At 44.5% G+C, this 25,889-nt stretch overlaps 1 protein-coding gene across 1 annotated transcript; it reads right to left on the bottom strand.

The window, feature by feature from the left end:
* Window positions 1-732: 732 nt before the first annotated feature.
* On the bottom strand, window positions 733-24,937 carry LOC103372513 (nidogen-1-like; the record flags this gene model as incomplete). Its single annotated transcript, XM_008302169.1, has 19 exons — window positions 733-2,893; window positions 4,697-4,809; window positions 6,726-6,849; window positions 6,930-7,087; window positions 7,232-7,403; window positions 8,179-8,305; window positions 9,828-10,000; window positions 10,499-10,723; window positions 12,915-13,043; window positions 15,527-15,670; window positions 16,979-17,107; window positions 18,275-18,412; window positions 20,699-20,932; window positions 21,204-21,404; window positions 22,061-22,312; window positions 22,772-22,912; window positions 23,047-23,642; window positions 23,880-24,109; window positions 24,605-24,937. Coding segments are annotated over 19 exons (3,738 nt in total), but the record flags the coding sequence as incomplete, so codon positions are not given.
* Window positions 24,938-25,889: the final 952 nt, after the last annotated feature.

Here is a 25,889-nt window from a genome sequence, read left to right as displayed (position 1 = left end):
AAGTTTAACAGCAGATGGCAGCAGAGGATGAATTTTCCAAGTGTTCTGCCTCATCAGGGTGGCTTGGTTGTCTGTCTCTAAGTGTAGCCCTGTGATAGGCTGGTGACCTGTCCCCTTCATCTTGAGTCAGCTGGGACAGACTCCAGGCGACCCTAGTGAGGATTAAGCGGTGTGTTGATGATGGATGGATGGATGTTGCCCTTGGAAGGGGTTGGGGTTACCAGTGGGCATTCTCACTGCTGCATACAACTCAATCCGACTCACTGCTCCCTGAAGAAATGACGACTGAACTGATGTTTTTTGAGATTTATGTCTTTAACACTATCAAAGCAACAGACCCAGTAGGTTTTAGTCATCACATGAGATGTGTTTAAGAAGGAAAAACACAGATTAGCACCATCCTTTAAAACTTACTATAATAAAAATGATGCATCCACAAGCTACAACCACCTTCTTTTCATTTTGCCTGTTAAAGCAGGCAGACAGGCAGCGTGGGGAACCACATCCTCACTGGGAGTTGAACCGGCCACTCACAGCTGATGACCCCGTGTTGCCTCTGACCATCTGTTGGGTCGCCTATGTTGCACTTTAACCCAAGCAGGTAAAAGGAGCAGAGGCCTGGGAAGCTTTTAGGGACATTTTACGGATCCAGAACATCCAGACCTTTCAGGACCAGGAGGGCACATATGTGATATTCTGAAGATAGATGACATGAAACAGAAGACACCAGACTGACACATTGAAAAAACGTTTTATTGAGGCAGTACAGACCTCTTGTGTTACCTCTTTGGCAGATGGTCAGTTAAAGCATAGAGTACCTCCTGTTACAGACCTGACATGATGCACATAGAAGCAGCCTGCAGCGCCGCCACAACACTTCAGAAACGTCTCGCTAATTAGTGCGCTGTTGTTGCAACAATGCCAAAAATATTGCAGGACGATGATGGTGACATCATCATTTGCCCAATATTAGATGTTTTTCAATGCAAACTTGTAGTTTTTGATTAAAAGTCCAGCTTAGACTTTTCTCGGCTGCTGTGAAACTTTAGTTTAAGTCAGTTTTACTGGTTATAAAATACAACCAGCTGCTTCACAAGTAAGCAGCTGTAGAGTCCCTGAACTGCCATTTATCACGCGTTACTTACTTGCTTCCTTTTGAGATCACTACTGTTATCTCTAAGTACTAAAATACAACTCAGATTGTTAAGAGACTAAAAAAAAACAACCTTAAAAATGAGCAAACAAAGATTTTTCTTGCGTTACAGAGAACACTAACCAGTGGGCAGACCGGACATGATGGACTACTTTAGGGCTCCATATATTTAATCCTTATTTTTGGTTGCCGTTGGAGCCCAACAGAGACTTTGATGCAGATGTGATGTGAAATCGAGTCTCTGTTCGCTGATCACTGACGGTAAACAGCGTCTCCAACATAATTTGTGCACCAGGCAGAACGGAGTTTATTTTTACATCTTGGTCGATATTCTGACCACATTTAAAGAACTCTAACATGCTTTTTTTTAAGGCTTTAGAAACGTTTGTGTCTTTGCTTTCGTTTTTGATGGAAATGCAACCAGAGAAGAAGAAGACGGGCTTTGGACACGACCTGCACACGCCTTCACTGCATTCATCATCATCATGTAGATCTCAGGAAAACATCAGCACCATTTTTAAAAAATCTGACAATATCAGGTAAGTATTTACAAGTTTATATAAAAAATACACTGCAAGTTTTAGAACAAACAATAGAATACATCTTGTAAGTCTTAACCGAAGCCTCACGCTGCCGGCAGATCCGATTCAGAGATTCAGAGGCATCAGTAATTATAAAAAAAACATTTAATTTGATCATGTAGGAATGCTAAAGCTACAGAATAGATTTATACTGATGACGTGTTAGTTTACCAACGAACGACTTAATTTATAGCAGATCACCTACAGGAGTAATTTAGTGAGTTTTTCGACTGCTTTCTCACTTTTAACTATTATTCACATCATCACAAATGAAACAGGAAGAAAAGGCCTCTGATGGTTTCATGTGTAATCACAGCTATTAATGGTTTATCATAGTTTATATCATATAAAACTAAGTTAATCAGTTAAACCTGTCAGTGAAGCAGACAGCTCGGTGAAATTCAAGGACTCAAAACTGTCAACAAGACACGACGTGGAGCTCTTATCGAGTCAGGAACACTAGTTGAAACTCTTCATCTTAACCTGAACAGACTTTACTGGTAAAGCGAAGTTAAAACAACTAAAAGTTGCTTGTAAGACATTTTTCTAAATGTGTCAAACATTCTCAAGATCCTTGGAAACTTCATTTCAGAGACTGTTAGAGCGACACGTGTGATTGTTTCTCGCACAAATCTTTCAGACCACATCTGTAAGAAAGCAATGAGGAGATTAAAAAAAAGACTAGAAAAAAAAGAAGCTATAAACACAAGCTGAAGTTCATCATTCAGTACCTTTGGTCAAATATTTCTGCTGGCTGTAAAAAGTCTGTATATGTGTGATTTGTCTTTTTTTTCTGAAATCATTTTGGACTTACAAAGAGGGATTACAAGTAAATAAAAAACCTGATCAGCAAGGAAGCGACTTCTGCCACCTCAAGCAAGACATCGTATGTACAGTGAGGTTTAAACACACAAGACTCGACTCTAACATGATTGTAGAAATGTTGGGTTCAAGTAAGAAAAGTAGAAAACACAAACGAGTTAGTTAGATGTGTTTTGTATTTGGTATCTTCCAGCAGCAGCAGCAGCGCCGTCGTCGTCTCACTGGTTCCTCTCCACACACTGGCCTTCAGCGGCGTCCGGGCAGCGACAGGTGAAGCCTCCGAGCCGCGGCAGACACAGGTGGGAGCAGCCGGCGTTGTTGGAGCAGTAGTTATAGGCTGAACAGAGAGGGAGCGGACAATGCCGTTACGTTAAACCTCATACATCAAATCATCCTGTGGAAACGCTGCTCAGCTCAGTCGCTGTTCCCCACATCTACAGGAACACGTGACAATGTGTGTTGGATCTCCAACTCCGGTCCTGGTGAGCTACTGTCCTGCAGGTTTTAGACGTTTCCGTACTACAACACACCTGACTCACATTAATGGATCTCCAACAGCTTGTTGTCAAGTGTCTACATCACATGACTTTGTTAACAAACAGGCTGGCTGATGGGAAAAGAACAGCAGCGCTGCAGCTTCAGGAAGCGGAGTTCATCATGAGCAGCTGAAACTCGTTCACCCACTCATGCTCCGGACAAGCCTGCAGGTGAAGCCGTTTCTCATCCCACCCTGCTGTATAGCTCAGGGCCCAGAGCCAGCTGTGAGGCTCCACAGCCACAGCTGGCTTCCCTGAGGTCCCATCAGCCCGGAGTTCCCACGCTTATAGCTTTAAATGTCTGGAATCAATTACTACACTCACTGATCCAATCTGCACTCCCACTGCATTACACTGCTCTGATGAACAGTCTGTACAGCTGGACATTCACAGCCCCAGTGTGAAGACACACACAGGAACATACAGTCCAAAACCTCAGTGTTAAAGGGCCAGTTCCACCAAATACTTTCAAAGACGCTTTACAGGATAAAAGAACAAGAAAAGCAACTAATGCAAAAGCAGACAAAGCAAAAATACAGGACAGCAGGTAGAAAAACACACAAGATAAAATATAATATAAAAGTTTATGTATGAAAAGCAGAGTGAGAGTTTCTAGACACAGTTCTGAGTTAAGACGTGGAGAATAAATTGGTTTAGGTAAAATATTATGAATTGAAGCTCACACTGTGGTTTGTTTAGCCGACCACACGTTAAATGATCTGTGAAAGGACAACGGGAAAGTTAACAACCCAATGATTCTTACTGATTTACAGTTCCTGGTTCAGTGAAACAGGCTACTAACACACAATAACAACAAAACTGTGTTGTTGTAATGATGCTCATTACTGGGATCTGATCCGATAATTAGCCGATCGATGAATCCCTACGCTAGAGGCCACAAAGCCATCCGTGCTGGTCCTTTAACGTGTTGTATCTGCTTCGTTTGCTCTCTATAACAACACAGAACACACCACAGCTGGTGGTTTTAGGTGCACTATGTGCTGGAACAACGGTCAGTGCAGCTTCCTGAATCCCACAGAGTCCAAAACCAAACCCTGTGCTCGCTGGCAGCCCTCCCAAACGACAGACATTTGACTTGTCACAGCAGAAAAAGCATGTGTGAAATAAGAGATGTTAACAATGACTCCGTTAGTTTAAGTGTCCCATTGAGGCAGCTTGTGGAACAGCTGGACCTTCCCTGTGCAGCCATCACTCATCTACCTGTGCTTGTCCTGCTATCACACGTCATGTCTGCTATGTGGAGCCACGCTGTAACGCATGCAGGAGGTGGTTTGAGGGGGGATGAGGGGCCATGTTAGTAAAAAGACTGAAACGCATCTCCCTTGCCAGGCTGCCATGCTCCCTCTCCATCGCATAGATGGACAGCTGTGTGTGAGACACCTGCTCTCAGGCTTTGTCTCCTGCTCTGAGCATCGTTTTAACCTTCCTGTTTGTGTACAGATTTAACAAATAAATCAGAGCCAGGCCAGCTGCTTCCATTCTTACTGCCAAGCTCCAGCTCCTATATCCTTGCATAAGCTTTACCACGTGTGTTATGGTTGCTCAAATCCTTCGTAACGGACTGACAGCTAAACGAGTCGTACCTTGAGGACACTTTGTCGGTGTCGTGGTGATGCCGTAGACCCGAGAGCGTTTCTGTGGCAGAAACTCTTCTGCCTCTCTCTCTAAGCGACGGTCCACAGCCACCACCGCCTCCCTGTGAAACAAGCAAACGGTAAATCAGGTAAACATTTCAGAGACCACACACCGAGGTTTGATCAGCGTCACATTAACAGCCCTGTTAAACACACTTAGGACAGCTCCAGTCAAACAGTGCAGCTGGAGACAGCGACGTTTACAGCACAGGTATACTGTTTATTTAAAATCCACTCAGACTCTGGGCCCGCTAATGGACACGTAGCTCTGTGATGCTAGAGAGTCGGCGCATGAAGAGCCACCGAGCACCGATGTCTTCAGAAAGGAGGCTGCAGCACTTCTATTATCAAGACACTCCTGAAGCAGAGACAGCTTCAGAAGATAAAGAACAGGACTGATTCTATTTCATCTGGAAGTCAACCCTAAACCTCGCCTAGAGTCTGGAGGAAGAATCCAAGGAGTCTGAAGTCCAGTGTAGAAGCTTCCACAGCTTGTGATGACTTTGGGTGCCAAGTCGTCGTCTGCTGTTGGTCCACCACCAAATGGTTTTCTGACCACAACATAGAACTCTGCATCCCATATAGAGTGTTGTCCATCCATTATCTCTACACCTTAATCCTCACTGGGGTCATGGGGGGCTGGAATCTATCCCAGTTGACTCAGGGTGAAGGCAGGTTCACCTGGACAGGTAACCAGTCTATCACAGGGCTACACTTAGAGACAGACAACCAAGCACACTCACATTCACACCTACGGACAATTTACAATCACCAATTAACCTCAGCATGTTTCTGGACTGTGGGAGGAAGCCGGAGAACCCGGAGAGAACCCACGCTGCACGGGGAGAACATGGAGATCCAGGTCACCTCACATGAACCGGCAGCCTTCTAGCTGTGAGGCGACAGTGCTAACCACCGATCCACCTTGCAGCCCAAGATGAGAAACACCAGACCCAACAATACAGATGAGTTGAAGGCTGCTATCAGAGTTTTGATAACACCCTAGCAGGGCCACAGGCTGTTCCATTCACACCACACGGCATTGATGCAGTAATTTGTGGTAAAGGAGCCCTAACCAAATTTTTCAGATATTGGATTTCTGATTTTTAGGAGCTATAATCATCCAAAATTATAACAAGAAAGGGCTTGAAAAGTTTTACTTAATGTGTAATGAAACCTTTTTGAATTAACACCATTCACAACATTCTCATGTTTTGAGCTGCACATGTACATTCAAAGCTTTCCCAGTGGGATCTCAGATCCCTCTCAATCAGTGATGTGTGGGCTGGTTGATGAAGAGCTCTGAACCCTCCAAAATCTAAATTGAATACAACTGTCTTTGCGTCTCTAATTGCGAGGCAGCTAGCTCTTCTTAGCCACAACCCACCCACACTCACTGGGTTAGAGATTTAACGCACGTTTTGCAAATAGGGAACATCAGATCAACTCGGAACGGTCTAGAGACAGATTTTACAAGGACTGGCAGCCATTTATCTCACATGTCGAGAGCAGCAAACTTGAGGCTCATTATGATCCTTGGAAATGAGACAAAGCTGCACAGAAACAATCACCAGTGATGAAAAGGTGACACATCAATGGTATTCATTTCAAAGACGGTAAAGGTCTGCACGTATGCAGCACCTTTCTACCTTAGTGGTCCTCAAAGCGCTTTACAATGTGTTTCTCATTCACCCATTTATACACCAATGGTGACAGAGCTGCCATGCAGGGTGCTGCCTGCCATCGGGTTCAGGTTCATTGTCTTGCCCAAGGACACTTCGACTGTAGAGGGCATCGAACCACCAACCTTGCGATCAGTGGACAACCTGCTCTACCACCTGAGCCACAGCTGCCCACAAATATCTATCTGTGCCCCAAATGTTTCATTCAACAGGCGCAAAAGCCTCTGAAATACTGTCATTGTAGAGCTCCAAGCACTGATGCTGCTAAGACCTGTAGATGTTTTGTCAATGCGTACCTCCTCCAGTCAGTGTAATACAGATATCTTCCAAAGGAGACTAAGGCGAAGGGATACTGGATCCCCTCAACAATCGACCTCCTTAACCGGCGGTGAGGATCCATGCACTCCACCTTCCGAGTCCCTGCAGATCAATATGGATCAATCAGTCAGGAACATAAGACTGAGGCTACATCCGGACTAAGAGAAGAAGGAGTGTCTCACCTGCATCGGCCCAGCACAGCTGCTGGTTGTCGGGATCAAAGGTCAGACCATTGGGAAGCCCCAGGTCGTCTTTGACCAGGACTGTCCGCTCGGTCCCGTCCATGTTGGACATCTCAATTTTAGGCCCATCTCTGTCCCAGTCTGCCCAGTACAGCCGCCTGAGATCAACAGGACAGAGCAGTTAGAACAAACAGAATAGAACAGAAATACTTTATTAGTTCTCGAGGGTAAATTCAGTTGCACCACCAGAAAGAGTAAAGTTAGCGCCACCATAAATCCACAGCCTTTGTTCCATCACTCACCCGTATGCTGGGTTGGTGACGATGGGTCGAGGGTTGACCAGGTCGCTGTCAAACAGGACTCTGCGCTGGCTGCCATCTAGCTTGGAGACCTCCACGGTGTCTCGCATGGAGTCGGTCCAGAAGAGAAGACGGGCCACATGGTCGATGGCGATGCCTTCAGGACTCTGCAGTCCTGAGGAAGAAGGAACACTGTAGTTCAGACACTGGAAACATCCACCCAGCCAGGATCTGTAGATCACCTACAGCCCATTCTTCTAGCAGTGACATCCGAGTTATGAGACTGACTCCTCTCATGGACTTTAATTCAAATTAATTGAAAGTAATTAAAATCCAACTTTATAATGTATACCTTCATCAGGGGCTAAAAATAAACAACAACCACCAAGCTACCCAGATATTCAGTCAGTCACTGAGTCCTCAGTTGTTTCGCCTGTTTTACAGACAGCAGGTTTCTGGTTAATCCTCTAAACCCACCGGCAGGTTCGACAGTCAGACAATCTTTTTAAAAACTGCCAAAATTATACCATTTATCAAAGACCGTAGCAGCTATCTAATCAAGTGTGACTTGGAGTTTTGTGGAAAAAATGAAGATTCTGCTCTCTGTAGCACAACCGAGAAGCCACGACCGACTCAGCCGTGACCAACAGTCACATGGCAAATTTATTTTTCTGCTTTCACAGTTTCTGACTTTGATAAATGTTTGTCATTTACATTTACAGAGTTTTGGAGTTCAGAGGGATAAACCCTAATTATCCATCTGCATCTGCGCCATGAAGAAACCAAAAAGGAAACACAAGGGTGAAAATTGCATGCAGATTTGTAGTGATGTAATGAAAACTCCATCCTCGTGCATTAAAGTTGGACACAGACCCTGTTCTTGAGTGCAACTATAGAAGTACTTGTGGGGATCTTGGGTTGAGACAAACGGACTGTCGGGTCCGTTGTACCTGTGGTGATGACCGGGATGATGTCTCCTCCACTCAGAGGGGCCTTGCTTATGGCCGGTCCAGTGATGTCCGTCCAGTAAACCATCTTCTCCACGCAGTCGTAAGCTACACCAATCACCACCCGATCCTGAGAGGAAAACACAGATTCATTCATCCGGAGACATTTTTCAAAGAGTCTTTTGTGCGAGCGACCAATCGGGCTTAAAGACGCCAACGCTGACGGAAAGCTTCATGTTCATCAATGCTGCTGTGTGGCAGATGATTTACAGACTTCTTGCGAGAGAAGAAAAGAGTTCTGAAATCTGAGAGAAGAACAACTGAAGGATTGTTTCATCAGGAACAAGTATGCCCACCAGCAGTTTAACTGTACTCACGACGAACAGCGACTCTGTACATTCTTTAACATGTGATCATAAAAGGACCGAGTGTCGTCACCACGAAACTCTTTCAGACCAAAGATATTCTGACCGCATGTCACGTCTGCGAGGATTTGGGTTTACTCTAAAGCTGAAGGGGGTTTTGGAACTTGGGTTTTGATTTTGTGACACTAATACGTTTCTCACACTGAGTTATTTGTGTAACTAAACAGAAACGTGTGTTGATGGTACTTGGTGGTAAAATGTACTGTCGTTATGTCACAGAGTTCCCAGACCTCAGTAATTACTGTATAGAAGTAGAGTGAGCATACCCCCTACATCACTTTCATGTCAAATGGTTTGAAACTGCGCCTCCTCTCAATAATTACTGGCTGCACAAACACTATAAAACTGCTCCACAATAGCCAGTTGTACCGCTGGAGTAATTCACATGTTCCAACTGGAAACTGACTGAAGAGGAATAATGGTGCAGTAAATCTCCTCCTGTAAGCCGACAAGACTTATATTTATATTTATTGTTCTGTTCTATTGCTGCTCTCCATCTGCTATCCTGTTTTCCCCACCCACCGATCCACCCACCTATCCCCACTCTCACCCAACTGGTCGAGGCAGATGGCCGCCTTCCCTGAGCCTGGTTCTGCCGGAGGGTTTTTTTTCCTCCCATTGGGTTTTTTTTTGGTTCCTTCCCACCGTTGCCAATCGCTCAGAGGGAGTCCAAAGGCTACTTTGGATTGTTGGGTTCTGTTTGAATTTGTAAGGTCTATACCTGACTATGTAAAGTGCTGCGTGATGACGTATGTTGTAAACTGCGCTACACAAATAAAACTGAATTGATCCTTTAGGTTTGTTCAGTATTAAACCACAAAAGTCTCAATCCACATTTTAGAGACAGTATGCTGCAGTTTTAAGGTAGAAAGCCATTGTGTTGACTGTTTATTTCACTTCTAATGTGTCTTCTAGCTTATAAAAAACACCACATGGACATGTTGACTAGGTCAAATAAATAAATCCTTAATTCCACGTCATACATGTTTTATTGGCAAAAATAAAAAATAAAAATCATTTAATTGTTTTTGAACCATCCATGGTTGGTGATAGATTTTCAGGACTTTATTTTCTACAAAAAGCAAAAACACAAATATCTAAGATGCAGTGCTATCCCACCTGACCCCACGCTTTCAACGACACTTCCTGTTTTTAACTGAAACCAGAGACCAGAAGGAAAGCCAGGTGATGCTTGTGAGAGTTTGTGAGCAGTGATGCTGTTCTTACCGGGATGTGCAGCAGAGGTTTGGCGTCCTCCTTCTTCATGCTGTACCCAACCAGCGGCACGTGTTCGATCTTCCCGCTCTGAGCAAACAGCAGATGTGTTCCAGGAGCGATGGGAGGCACGTCAGGCCGTGGAGTCGGACCAGTCGGCGGCGGAGTCACGGTTTGGTCGATACCTGTGTAGGACACGAGAGTTCCACTGGCGGCAGGTTTTGTGTCGGTTCTACGTTCTGCCTCTTGCAATAGAGTCACAAAGGTGGCATTTGGTTTCTTTAAAAAAACGGCTGAAAAATCCCGAGGGTTGTTTGAAAACACATCACATATGATATTGGATTAATGCCAATACCAATGTTCCTATACCTATTATTATGGTGATGCCCTCTGGCAGGTGCAGCCATATAATATAGCGCTTTTCAAATGTACACATTCTCTGGGCAAAATAAGGAAACTGCTTCAGCTTACATGGAAAACATATTTCAAATGTAACCGTTAACTTTTATCCTGACAGGTGTTATCTGCCCGTCAGTGTAGGACTCAGGCCAAACCCAAATATCATTTTAAATGTCTTTATCAGTTGATTCTAATGATTTCATTACGGTCCAGCTCCATTGTTGGCATCACACTGCTCTGACTGATTCATCTTTTATTGAGACCATTTTAAGCAGAGAACTCACACAGAGGAGTGCTGCTGGGTCCGGTGCGGGTGTTGGGGATCTCCTGGCCGCTGGCGTCCACACACCAGCACTGGGCGATGCTGTCGTGGCACTGCGTGGGCCAGTAGGCCCCTCGCTCATCACACTGGGGGATGTACTGACGGACAGCCGGCCGAGGACGGAAGAAGAAGTAGCCGGATCCAGAGGAGTTACCAGTCCGGGCCGTCTCTCTGTGCCGCTCACAATCTGAGGACCCACAATCACAGTCCCAGTCAGACACAGAGGACACAGTGGGAGGGCGTCGGCTACAAAACCCAACAGGTCCGTTCACACTCAGGTCTCACAATTTCATCCCTGAACCCCAGAGCCTGCCAGCAGGTTGGAAAGTCAAGTCATCTGTACAATAAAATCACCAAAACTACACGACTGATCAGAAACGGGAGAAATCATCAGGTTTTGAACTTCTAGAAAACCCCTGAATTAATCGTGTGATGTCTCCAAACCTGATCTCAAAACTGTGACATTTAATCAAAATCAAGTTTTTTTTAAATGTCATTAAAAAGCAGTTAAAAATAAGTGTTTGTACCTGATTTTGTAAAAATGTTTTACTTAAATTAGCACTCCTGCTAATGTCTTATTGAGTTGCGCTCTATTTCAAGTCGTTTTTAATTTCTTCTTATTTAGTTGTTTGTTTCCCAATGATGCTGATACAACTAATCAGTTAATCAATGTGTGTCTCTGAGCTGATAAATCAGGTTGGCAAGTATTTTTGATTCCTAAACTAGTTGCCAAATTTTTAAAGCAAACAACAGATTCTTTGGTTCCAGCTTTTGAAAAGTGAAGACATGATGTTTCTAGTTTTGTCCTGTTGGTGGGATTAAACGAGACATTTAAGGATGCTACACGTGGTTTAGTTTTGTTTTTTTCAAAGACCGAGTGAACTATGAGGTATTTTTAAATATAACCAGAAATGTAAATTCTGCATCCAAGTCTATTCTGTACCAGCTCCTGACAGGTCGAATCTTATTGAACTTTCTTTCTTGCTCCTGAGCAGACAGAGTTCAGTACGTGGCAGCTGCAGATAAACGTGTGAGCTGCACAGACAACCGCAGATTAAAGACAAGCTGGAGGCTCTTCATCTCTGCGGTCACATCCAGGCCCGGTGACATCTGGGAGAGCCTCTGCTCGCTTCACACTCTTATCCTCAAAGGTATCTATCTGCAAGACGAACCACAGGGCAGCCATAACAGTCCCGTCTGACAGACAGCAGGGTGTCCTCACAGCACCACGTCTGCTCCCAATAATCAGACAAAAAGACAGAGACAGAGCCCCGAGAGAGGGCCGAAGATAAAAGACCAACCACTGAGACAAAAGGGAGCTGAGTGAGTGCTGCTTACAGTAGGAGACGCTGTGACAAGTTTTGACAAAGGACACCAAATGATGCCTTTCAGAGGCCAGGCAGGTCATAAAAAAGATGAAAATATGACAAAACTTTGGTGCAGAGGAGTGAAGCTGTAATTATCTCTGAGTTCTCAGCTCCTGACACCTGGAATCACTGACGGAGTATGAATCTTTGGTTTGACGGTAAACCACCAGCGACAACAACAAACCAGGCAGGAAAAAAATCCACCTGCTGTCGGCCAATCAGGTGCCTGCATACTGAATTCAGATCATGTAAGTGTAAACGCAGCACTGCTTTGACATTTTCAACAAAGAAAAAGGAGCAGATTTAATCATCTGCATGTCCTCAGTTCAAGTGCTGTTAATGAACGACTGTTAAACAACAACAGAAACAAACACAGGGGACAGAGGGAGGAAAGAAAATGGAACCACAGGGAAGGGACATGCTGCAGGCTTATATTGACTGTTCAGATGGATTCTACAGAGGATGCTTACTACGCTAGTGGGGTTTGTAAATTCCTGAGGAAGTTAGTTTTGTATGTCTGTGCCTGTCTTTTTGAAGCTGCCGTGTGTTTAGCTCTCACTGTAGGGCTATTAGTGGACCCACAGGTTTAACAAACAGAAGGGAAATGTGAAGTTAAAGACACATCAGGCTTTGGGTACACACTCTGGACTTATATGTATATGTTACATATATTCATTGCTCCATCAGGAACTTGTACATGCTGCCATGCCGTCACCTCGTCTCTGCACACACACTCCTTTTGTTTATACGCTAGAGCTTCTCTGAAAAGTTTGTAAAACCACCTTCATGGGGTTAAGCAGCCACCCACACACTTCAGTGGAAACACCCCCAAAGTGCCCACTACCACTGTTACTTATATTCCTTTTATTATCATTTTCTTTATATATTTATCTTTGCTTGGAGTCTTTCAGTGCCTTTATTGACCTTTACGTGTTGTCTGGGGATTTGTAGCACCACAATCCACCCTCTGCTGGCTGGTCTGTGATGGTCGGTTGTCGGTTCGGTACTTACCTGAGAGTGACGGGCTGCACTGGAAGCCGTCTCCCTGGAAACCAGGACGACACTGGCAGACGTAGGAGCCCTGTGTGTTGGAGCAGGAGGCTTCACGGTGGCACGGATCCTGCTGACATTCATCAGTGTCTGAACAGGTACGAATAAGAAGAGAAGAAACAAAGATGAAGACAAAACATTAAGAAAGCTGCAGGACCAAATGGCCTCCTCCGTTTTTGCACCAGTCAATCAGTGCTGTACTAACGACCTCCAGAGCCTGGTTTTAAAAGGTAGATTCAGTTGAATTTAAACTGTCAATGTGCATCATGGCAGCAAATCTGAATATTTGGTCAAAGGTACGCTCGCTATTTGCTTTTTCAGGACCTTTCTTGTGGAGCGGGTGTTTTGTCTCCCCAATGTACAGGTCTTGGCTTTCCTTCCTATATAGCAGGATGGGACATGAGTTCCTCTTCCTACACATCCACCAGAGCAGACAAAGTCTAAACGAAGTGCCAGGGAGTTTTTAAAGAACCCGTTCACTGTGACAAAAACACATGGAGCAACAAAAGAAATCCATTACTAGATGGATCAAGTCCAAGCCTTTAAGCAACGGCAGACATCCAGCATTTTCAGATGAAAAAATCTTCCTTCAAATTTGCTCATTATCAGTGTTTATTCGTACGCAAAAGTGGCGACAACAACTGGTCATTAGGCAGAAACTACTTTAACCAGAGTTTAGCCATGAAGCAGAGAAGGGACCAATTCAAACCTTGAACCAATGATGGAAGGTCCTTGTTAAAGGGTTTTGTTTTGGGTTTTTATTGGTTCCTTCCTTCCCACCGTCGCTGATCGCTTGCTCAGAGGGAGTCCAAAGGCTACTCTAGATTGTTGGGTTCTCTGTTTGAAATCTTAAGGTCTTTACCTTCTCATGTTAAGCACAATGCCTCAAAATAATTTTCCACCCCCAAAATTTTTCTCAGGAATTACTGGATGAAGTTTCTTCTTTTAGTCAAGTCAATTTTAGCAGGTATAGACCTCACAAATGTAAACAGAGAGCCCGACAACCCAAAGTTGCCTTTGGACTTCCTCTGAGCAACGGTGGGAAGGAACCAAAACTCCTGAATGGGAAGGCGGCCATCTGCCTCGACCGATCTTTAGGCTCCAAGTCTTCTGTAACGTTTAGCTGAGGTCACTATCACAGACATGCAGCTGTTGATGACGGCTCCTGAGAACACAAGGTTTTATTTGGACTGGTCACAAGCCAAAAGGTTGGAAACCACCGTCATCAAAACAAGCTGACAGACATGTCACCAACACTATAAGCACACAGTGTAAAGACAGTTTGGTCCTCCTGTTGTCTGTCCACACAGACTCTGATCCAGCAGAGCTGCATGAACACTCTTCAGACCTGAGCCAATGAAACGTAGAATAAAAGGGAAAACATTCCCACATTTACGCTGCAGCAGGACAGAGAACCCAAACATAGAGCCAGAATCATAAAGAAGTCAGAAGCAAGAGGAACAAGGAGTCCTACAACAGCCTGTCTGACCCCCACAGAGCCCTGATCCCAGCATAATGGAGGTCTGGATTACATGTTGGGGACGGAAGACACTGAGAAAGACTGAGTCCACAGAACAACTGGGGCAAGTTTCCTAAGTTGCTCAACCTACGGGCCAAGACCCTAAAAAAACATTATTAAAAGCATCTTCACATGACTTTCAGTGCCTCAGACGTTTCCATCAGGCTGTGACCTGCATTTCTTGACCAGGTGGAAGCCTTTCCTGTCCTCCCTGGGGCCCACAGAGCTGACCGACAGGATATTACACCTTGAAAAAACTGACTTAGCAGATTCTCCATGTACATACATCTATTGTCTGGCAGTGTTGGAGGAGGGAGCCCTCGTCTGCTGCACCTCCTCCACGTTCCCCTGCTAAAGGCTTTGACCACAACTGGTCTAAAGGTTGAGGGCGTCGTATCTCATAGAGATTAGCATTTATCTGGAGAAAATCAGGTTTCTTTTCTCTTATTTATTTAGTTGCAAACAAAGTAAAGTGGCAAAATATAATACATATATATATATGTGTGTGTGTGTGTGTGTGTTCTTATCCCCCCTTATTATGAATTTTGACCTTGTAATAATGAGGAGACTACAGGAATTACAACAAGCAAGATCGTTTTCTCATAATGACGCATCTTGAAATGATGACAAGACGACAGGAATGATCAGAAAATGATCTTATGAGGACAAGAAAACTATTGCACACATACAAGACTGCAAAAATGAATTTTTTCCTTATAATTATTATAGTGAGTCATAGCTAGGGAATACGGTTAATAATAAAACGCTGCTGTTGGCCCGTACATACTGAGCCTGTTTTTGTTCTTGCTTCGTAATTTTGCCGTCCTGTGTATCCACACTGATAAGAAAAACGGTAAAAGTAGTCTTTCAAGGAATTCTTCAGGCAACACTTAAACTGTAGCCTTGGTTTTATTGCGACCTTCAGCACAGACTGCATGAATTATTATCATCTAACTGATACCAGTAAAAGTCACAACACTGAGGACTGACCGTCAGCCCAAGGTCTGCCGACTCCACCAGCACACAGCTGCTACAGTAAACTCTGTGGGCTCACCTCGACACACCCGGCCGTCGCCCGTGAACCCCGGCAGACAGGAGCAGACGTAAGCTGAGCCTCCGGTGTAGCGGCACAGAGCTCTCTCAGGAACATCGCAGTCATGAGTCCCTCTCTGGCAGTGATCCACTGGACGGTTCTCCTCTGCAGGACCCGACAGACAACATGTCAGCAGAGTCACACCGGGTTCAACAGAACTCACATACCTCGTCTGTTAGCACTCAAACACATGGAGGTTGTTGGTTAGGAAGTGGAAAAGGCAGGTAGATGGGCAGGTGACAAATCTGGCCACTGCAGGTTCATCAAATGGCTCTTCAGCCCTATTGAACATTTTTTCATTCATGGTGCTTCTGGATGTCAGAAAAGTACATTTAAACCCCAATGCTCCACATGGCCACACCCTGCAGGGCTCATGCTCCTTTTGCTGCTTTCCCATGGACCTGTTTTAAACAGGTGCACATAAGACTTTTTAAACTTTGTTTTTGACCGACTTAAACTGCAACCGCTCCCCTTAAAATTAAGTTTTTCCAAAAAAGAGTGTTTGCACTTCGACTCGTAGACGTGTTGTCGTCAGGACATAACGCAAAACTGTCACTTGTTGGTTCCGTCTGCTCGCAATAAACAAGGAGACCTGCACTGGACATCTGTTATTTGTTGCATGAAAACAGCATTTAAAAAATCCTGTCACCTTGTTGTAGAACAGGGATCTCCAGCTCCGGTCCTGGTGAGCTCCTGTCCTGCAGGTTTTCCGTACTGCAACAGACCTGACTCACATTAATGGATCACTAACAGACTTGTGTAGAACTTGACAACAAGCTGTTGGAGATCCATTAATGTGAGTGTGTTGCAGTACAGAAAACCTGCAGGACAGTAGCTCACCAGGACCGGCGTTGGAGATCCCTGGATTAGAGAATTACTGAAGTTCAACTAATTCATCCTGAGGGAAACATGAGCGCCAGAACCACATTTATAAGCAGTACATTCTGTATCTGCCAAAATAGTTTAGGGCTGATTCACTGAAACAGCCACTCTTAGGTTCATGCTGCTATAAACTGGTCTATACAACACAATGTGGAGATATGACAGCATACGTATGCACTGAGACTATCACAGAGGAAAACCTAAAAGAAAAAAGTTTGGGAAATGCAAATGAGTGTCTCAGTTCATCCTCCTAAAAAGCACACAAGATGTGTTTTATTCTTGCTGAAATAATAACATTGTGTTTCTAATTGTTAGCCTTTAGCTGCCTTCCTCTCTTGTTTAAATACTGAGTCTGAGCTGGAACAAGTCTCCTTCACAGCCACACAGAACCTTTATTGTTTACGTCTGTTGGCGGCTTTTGGGACGTTCGTATGTGAAACAAGGGACTGTTCAAACAAAGTCACACACAGGAACCACATACTTCACCCACACACACACACACACAGCTGTCAGCACACGGCTAAAACGTACCGATGCACGTCCTTCCGTCGCTGGCGAACACGAAGCCAGTGGAGCACTCGCAGCGGAAGGTTCCAGGCTGATTGCTGCAGACGGCGTTGGGTCCGCACACCTGAGGAGTGTCCCGGCACTCGTCGATATCTGTCGACAGCAGATCGATGATGAGTAAGGATTTGCATTGAGTGCTGATGTGCAGATGTACAGGTGGTTTGATCACTTCTATCTGCTGATTAGAAGTATTAACTTACTGCACTTGGATCAGCTTTTTGTAGAGAAATAAGCACCTACAGCTGCACCAGCATGTTTGCAAGGCTCATCACAACGGCATCACACATCCATCCATCCATCCATCCATCATCTATACACCACTTAATCCTCACCAGGGTCGTGGGGGGCGGAGTCTATCCCAGCTGACTCAGGGTGAAGGCAGGTTCACCTGGACAGGTAACCAGTCTATCACAGGGCTACACTTAGAGACAGACAACCAAGCACACTCACATTCACACCTACGGACAATTTACAATCACCAATTAACCTCAGCATGTTTCTGGACTGTGGGAGGAAGCCGGAGAACCCGGAGAGAACCCACGCTGCACGGGGAGAACATGGAGACTCCACGCAGGAAGATCCCGGGTGTCCTCACCGGGACGCGACCCGGCGACCTTCTAGCTGCGAGGCGACGATGCTAGCCATCGTGCAGCCCGGCTCCACATCAGTGAAGCAAAAACGAACGATGGACAGAAGAGAAAAACTGAAAAGGACGATCTGGTTGCAAAAACAAACATCAGCTGTATGGAAATACATCAGCTACAGAAACGATGATGTCGACTGAAAACACTCTGTCAGCAGCATCTTGTTGCCGCCACATGAAACAACAAGACTCATTTGTTTGACCCTTTAAATCAGCAGCACAACTTGTCTTGGCAGAGCTGCATGAAAAATGTACGGTACAAGAAAAAGAACTGTGGACTCACATGCAGCTACAACAGACTCATTATGGACTTTATTATGAGAACAACTGAAAAGTCGCTGGTTTTCCAGATGATCACACGCAGCGAGGCTCTAACACACATGTTCATCATTGTGCCATTTTACATCCCATTCTCCATTTACATTTAAAGTGCTTTATTTTCACACTGTACATTCAGCTTAAATTGGTTTTGTTGTTCTTTTCTGACTTTAAAGTTATCTTCGTTTTGTATAACGTATACAAATCACTTTGTAACTGTGCTTGAGAAGATGCACAGATGAGGTTATTCAGAAACCTGTTTCATCACTGCGAGGTCGAGCACGTGGCGGTTGTGTTACCTTGGCAGTAGCGTCCGTCTCCAGCGAAACCAGTCGTACATTCGCAGCTGAACTGGAGGCCTTCACCGGGTCTGCACACAGCGTTAATGTCGCAGCCATGTCGACCAGTGAAACATGGATTCTGCTCCGGGAAGCCGCCTGGCAGTAAAATAAAAACACCGGGCAGGTTAGAACCAACGATAATAATAATAATAATGCAACATACACTACGGCCAGACAAAAAGAGCAAATGTTTCTCACGTGGCTCATGACTAATTAGAAATGTTGTGGAATAACCTGGAGATTTTTATTCAAGTTTAGTTAACGACCTCATTTTCACCTCATCATGCTGTGGAGGGACTGGTGACCTTCACACAATAGATGGCATCATGAGGAAAGAACATGATGTGGAGATACTGAAGCAACATCTCCAGACATCAGCAGGAAGTTACAGCTTGGACACTAATGGGTCTTCAGATGGACAATGACCCTCAGCATAGCGCCAGATTAGCTACAGAGAGGCTTCAGGACAACAGAGTCAGTGTTGTGGAGTGGCCATCACAAAGCCCTGATCTCCATCCTGTGGAGCAAGGAGACCAACAAACCTGACCCAGTTCCACCAGTTCTGTCAGGAGGAATGGGCCAGAACTCATCAGACTGCTGTGAGAAGCTTGTGGAAGGAAACCCAGAACGTTTGACCCAAGTCATAGAGTTTAAAGGCAACGCTAGCAGATACTGAGGAGATGGATGGAAACTTCTGACTCTGAAGAAAGTCATAAAAATTCTCTCTCTCATTATTCTGGCGTTTAGCAAATAGAAATAATGTTGGTGATCCTGACTGACCTGAAACAGGAAACGTTTAGTCTGATTTAATGTCAGACAGCGAGAAAAAATACCAGGTTATGTGTCTTTTTATATAGTGGATGTAAACTTCAGAGTCGGCGTCCTCTTGTTCCCATCATGCAGCTGAGAGCGAGAGCTCCATGTTTGAAGTTTCCTCCTCAGGAAACACGACCCAGATGTTCCACTTTTTGCCAACAAACCCCAGCTGAGTGGTGTTTGCTTGTGTAACACAGAACCCCCCCAGCACTCCCAACAACATGCCCCACCTGCACTGTTACCTTTAACCCTTCATTTTATTTTAAAAAAGAAAGAAAGAAAGAAAGAAATTCTCCTGATGCCATTTCCCCTGGTCTACTCCCTGATGCGGACCGAGGGTTGGTATCTCGTTGACCTCGGCCGCTGACCGTCACCCCCTGCCAACCCTCACGGTCTCTCTGATTGCAGCTGAGGAAATACAGCCCGGCTCAGATTACTGTTTATCTTTCTCTGATGTTCCACTGCAGACACCACCGAGGCACTAAACCGTTGGAGGCGTGTTTCGGTGCATTCCTCTGGGTAATAACACACATCAGTTTACTCTGACTGTTCCTGACAGACAAGCAAAAGACAAGGACCTGAACAATGTGACAACCTGCAACCGGGCCGGCCCACGTTACAAAACCTGTACCATCTGATTCCATCGATAAAACATGCGCTTGTTCCACCAGGAAAACTAAATAGTGTTATATTATGAAAGCTGCAACTGACAGTTATTTCCATTATTGATGAACCTGCCATTGACCTTCTTAATGGATCAACAAATTAGTTAAATCTAGAAAAAAATAAAATAAAATAGTAAAAAAAAAGATAAACGTTTCTTGATGATATCCAACAGTTATTTCCATTACTGATGAAAACATTATTTTCTAAAAACAGTATTTAGACAAAAAAAAATAAAGCTGCCAATGTTTTTATTTATTTATTTTCAGTCAAGCTCATATTTTTTTCATTTTTCTGTTCTCATCACAATTTAGCCTCCATAAAATGCTTCGTCTCATAGAAAGTGTTGGAAAAAAACGGGCTTATCGAGCCACAATGTCTCTCAATTTAAGAACAGGGCCAGTACCGACACTGAACCTTGTCCTTTATTGACTGACTGGGAAAATCGATTTTGGAAACCCATTTCTAAAAAAATAAATCAATAAATCTTGTTTTGTCCGACCAACAGTCCAACACCTCAGGATTTTCATTTTACTGTGATTCAAATGATTTTTCTCCCAATCAAGTAATCTTTTAATTGACAATTTGGTGCAGCTTCAATGCAAATTGTTTCCACTTTTTTTTAAGTAAACCACATTTCTTCTTCTTTTTTCGTTGTTTTGGTTAAAACTTAAACTTCATAGAATTTTTCAGAGTTAGAAAAACATGTGCAGGGAGGCTGAGTCCCTCCAAGGAATTCAAAAAAAAATTTGGGTACAGGAGGCGCATCATATCACTGATGATGTTAGATCTGGCGATACATTTGTTGTGGTGTTTTTAAGATTGAGTTCTTATGGATGTGAAATTGTGTCTGATTTTGAGGTGTTTTTGTTGTCTGGTTTCTGTCAAGGTGTCAGAACTCACTGTGGACTGAACCGATCTTGTTGCTCATGGCGTAGCGGATCAGATTGTTGCCGGCATCGAACATCACAAAGATCTGGTCCACGCTGAGCTGCTGGGTGGGCAGCGCCGCCCTGGTGGACTCATCGTGTGGGCAGCTCTGGAAGGTGATGGTCTGACGCCACTGGTAGCTTCTGGTCTGGACATCACCGTCTGGGGAGGTGACGGTGTAGTCGCGGTTGGAGGAGGAAGTGATCACTGAGAGGAGGAAGAGAAACAAAACAACGGTTCAGCATTAGAACACTTTGGTGGAAGTCTTTGGCCGAACAGGGATTCAGTGTTTTTGTGATTCAGCTTTTTTTTTTTTTTTGTTGACATTTTATTTAGCATGTTAATGGTAGCTTCTGCATCCTCATGTTAATGTCTTAATATGCTATTGTTAATAAACATACCAATGCTAATGCTAACGTTTACTAGGTTTAGCTTTAGACACAGTGTGTTTGTACGAGGTCTGAGCTGGTGTCCTTACAGTTTCTGTCATACTGGTAGATCTCCTTGTACGGGTTGATCTGGACAGTATATCCTTGTGGGATGGCCGGCAGCCGACCCTCCAGTGTGGTGCTCACCACCAGATGGTCGTGTTCATCGATCCCTTTAAACTGCTGTTTGATGCTGAGACGCTCATTACCAGGCTGGAAGATCACCTCAGCCTGCCGTGAAAACACTCCACCTGCAGGGAAGCATGTGGAAGACAACATAATGGTCTGTACAGAGTCATGCGGTTTTTAAGAAAATTAAGTGAAAGGCAACATGGATGGATGGATGGATGGATGGATGGATGGATGGATGGATGGATGGATGGATGGATGGATTCATGGATTCATGGATTCATGGATTCATGGATGGATTCATGGATTCATGGATGGATTCATGGATTCATGGATGGATGGATTTTTGACAAGGACTATATAATTATGGTCAGATGACTGGGGTACAGCGTCTTCAGAACACTGGAGGGTGCTCCTGGTCAGCATTAATGAGTACCTTTCAACAGTGGTACGAGGAGAGACAAATCATGGATCGACCAAGAGGTGTTGTGGATGCACTAGAACGAGTTTGAAACGCGGCTCCTCCAACTCGCAACTTGCAGGACTTAATGGATCTTATGCTAGCATCCTGATGCCAGGTATTACAGGATGCCTTCAGAGGTCTTTTAAAGTCCAGACCTTGGACCAACAGCGTATCGGACAGGGGTAGTTCTAATGTTATGGCTCATCAGTGTATTTCATTTATGTTAAACCAGCCATCATCATGAATGGTGAAAAATCAATAAACTCGCACTAAATAGCACCTAACACATCAATAAGCAACATCATCTCTCCTCACCAACAATACTGAAGCCATTCTGGTAACCAGGCTGCTCCAGGGCAAAGGCCCAGCCGATGACTCCCCCCAGCGAAGACAGCGGCTGCAGGGAGGGGCCCACAGTACCGTTGATGTTGCTGATAGCCACATATGCTCGTCCATCATTGGCTACCACATAGGAGTGTAAGTCATTGTTACCAAGCTCCACTGGTGTGGGAGAGCTCCCCACAAACACTCGACCATTCACCTTTCCATTCATCCTCTGGGGTTTTCCTGCAAAACAACATTTTTGATTACAAGAGCAGCAGTGCCAGGGAAGAGTCAGGGGATCGGCAGCCCTTCTACGTATTAGAGGATAAATCTGAGATGTGACTGATCATGGGATAGGCAAAGAAGAGACAGCAAAGCTCTGCTACACATATTTAAAGTCACATCTTTTCTTTCCTTGTTGAAAATCAAGATTTTTTAGGGCTTCATGACTAGTATATGTAATTAAATGAGACTGTATCAACACTTTACAAGTCAAAAGTAAACTAAAAATTCTATTTTTGACTACTGTAACCACACAAAGGTTATAGGCCACAGGAAACTGTCATAGCCATTTTATTTTTGTTGTGTGTTATTAATTGAGAAACAAAATCTGACAAAATTTGGGGATTACTGCAGCTTTGTAGTGCTTGTCAGACATGATTTGTCTTCACAGGAGTTTCAGTAACACTGAAAATGTCTCACCTTCTGCAACACAATCCCTCCCGTTGCCATAGAAGCCAGGCCTACAATGGCAGCAGTACCCATCGCTGTAATCCCGGCAGTCAGCGAAAGCCGAGCATTTGTGCCTGTTGTGAGCACACGTCTCCAAATTGTATGCAAACACTGTAAAACGAACCAATAAGGGCATCAGTCAGCTTGGCTTCAGTTAAACTAAAACTGAACAAATTTCATAGAAGCTCTTGACAGGATGGAAAAAAACCACATACACACAAAAGGTCGGAGCTTTCATCACTTACCGTTCACATTCAGATCTTCAACTTCATCTACGACAACAATCTGGGGGTGCTGGGGACGAGAATGTGGTGGCACTGGTTGGACCGGCTCAGGGTTGGTGTACCGTGGTTCAACCGGATCAGGGTTAGGGTATCTCGGCACAACTGGGGAGTATCTAGGCTCACTGGGCTCAGGAATGGTGTATCTTGGTTGCAGAGTCTCAGGGACAGGGTATCCGGTCTTGGTTTGGTCAGGGTATCTTGGCCCAAGTTGATCCGGATATCTTGGTTGGACCCGTTCAGTGTTGGTGGATGTTGGTGCGACAGTCTCTGATTCGATGTATTCTTGGTAAGGTTCTGCAGTACTGGGTTTGATGTGTCCTGGTGTGACATTTTCAACTTCTGGGTACCTGGGTTGGTACTCACTGGGAGTGGCCCTTGTCATGTGAGTTTCATAGGTAGTGGTTTCATCGGGTTGTCGTGGCGACATGGTCACAGGAAGCTCAGTAGCGTCGTTGTCCTCAGGAGAGCGAGTGGCCATCCCTGGTGTGATGTTGATGAAGATTGGTGTCGCACCAATCTCATACACCCAAACTCCATTCCGTGCCGAGTTTGTCTTTCTGGTTGAACAGAGCAAAAAATATTAATCAGTGTGAATGAAAGGGCACAATTTTAAAGGAGGACGGTTAACAGCACCTTCCACATACTAGCATGTTCCTTACTGTGGAAAACTTTGGCTTTGAAAGATGGATCGTTAAGTTATTTTAATACATTTTGTGTGCATAAAGTATCTATACTTTAAATTTCAACACAAATCAACCATCGCCACTCGTCATCCAGCGACATCAGATTCATACTTGGTAAGATCCCTGATGGAGGTCTCGTCATCGGTGGTAGTGCGGAAGTATGTTCCCTGTATGGTGTTCCAGAACCATCCCGACACAGTGCCTTCACTGAAGCCGGCCTCCAGCAGCTTGCTTTCTCCCTCTACCGATGTGGAGAGGAACTGCAGGCCATCTCTGGGGTACAAGAGGATGGCGTAGGAAGACGACTCCATTGAGGCCAAAACCAGCTGGAAGGTGTTTCTCTGAAAATACAAATGAGACGTTTGTCCCAGCAATTCTTGGTTTTAGTGCACAGTTCTGCTAAGTGTCCATTCTGACAGAAACAGCAAAGACCAGCGTTTAATAACAAAGAAATTTCAGACCAAAATCCATTAATTTTGCAGACATCATAGCAGGGAATAGCACTAATCCTTCAACAGAGTTTGACTTAGTTTGGCCTATTTGTTTGTTTTAGCTTGATTTGTTTTGGATTTGTTCAGATCAGCTGCTGACTATCTGAGACTACTATAAGCAGATCCCCTAAAATGAAAATACAGCATGTGGTCACAATGATTTTACAAACATGCATATAAACATATACAGCAATTATTACTATACTATTAATATACTCTATGTAAAGGTAAGCTAATGCCATTGATAACACGATGTATAGCTCACGCTCTGATGCAAAAGAAAAATCACAGACCTGAGATGTAAAGCAAACCATCCCCTATGAGCCAAACCAAACAGTCCCACACCTTAGCGTCCAGTCCGTCCCCTCGTCCAGACGTCCCTCGGGCGGCCATGCTCTCCCAGGTGACAATGAGGGTGTTGGTGGGTTCCACTCCCTCGTCGCTTGGAAAAGCCCGTCTGATGTGTTCAGCTGCCTGACTCAGCACATCCGGGCTGCTGTCCTGCCTGTAATAAACTTTCCCCTGTCCGTCGCTGTTGTCCAGGTCTCCCAGCAGCGCTGCGATCATTTTAAAATCACTGGGCATCATCCCCAAGTACTCCTGCTGAGCCGGAGGGTCGGCAAAAGCAACAAATCCGTTGGTGTTAATCTGGAACAAGAGGAGGAAGATCGGGTAGTTTAGTTAGCCGAGGATCTCAAACTACAGGAAATACATTTATGCCATTTGAAAATATTGTAAGGATTCTGATATTCCATGATTATCTTTTTCATAATATCGCGTAACAATGGCCAAGTAACAGTTATGAGGAAGGATTTAAGAGTTATGGTCTGTAAGGTGGCTCGGTGGTTAGCACCGTGGCCTCACAGCTAGAAGGTCGCCGGTTGGCGTCCCGGTGAGGACACCCGGGATCTTTCTGCGTGGAGTCTCCATGTTCTCCCTGTGCAGCGTGGGTTCTCTCCGGGTTCTCCGGCTTCCTCCCACAGTCCAGAAACATGCTGAGGTTAATTGGTGATTGTAAATTGTCTGTAGGTGTGAATGTGAGTGTGCTTGGTTGTCTGTCTCTAAGTGTAGCCCTGTGATAGACTGGTTACCTGTCCAGGTGAACCTGCCTTCACCCTGAGTCAGCTGGGATAGGCTCCGCCCCCCATGACCCTGGTGAGGTGTAGAGATGATGGATGGATGGATTTAATAGTTCTGATCTCCTTCATACTTATGACCTCTAAGTTTCTAGCTGACAGAACTCAGGATTTGTCTAATGAAGGACTGGCAGTGAAACAAATAAATGAAGTTTTGGAAAACATTTTGAGAAATTTGGAATGAGAAATAAGCTTTCCTGGTACAACAGTTATGAGGTGGAATCTTGTACCTACAACTTCGCTTCATCACACTGTGACAAAGTTTCTTATAAATTTCAGGTCTGAACTAAAAATTATGTATTACCTTAAAATAATCAGTGATGCATCATAATGATGTAAATAATTATTATTTGTTGTTAACTAGTGTAGTTCCTGGTCTCCCTGTGATCCATATTTAATTAGAATGTATTGTCTCTATACTGGAATTACACATACTTATATACACTGGTGAAAAAAAAAAAAACCCTGTGCTGCAATCATTCTAATAATTATGA

This window comes from Stegastes partitus, unplaced genomic scaffold (genome assembly GCF_000690725.1).
Source record: "Stegastes partitus isolate 25-593 unplaced genomic scaffold, Stegastes_partitus-1.0.2 Scaffold1769, whole genome shotgun sequence".
In the NCBI taxonomy this organism is placed as follows: Eukaryota; Metazoa; Chordata; class Actinopteri; family Pomacentridae; genus Stegastes; species Stegastes partitus.
This window is presented reverse-complemented; position numbering and strand designations above follow the sequence as displayed.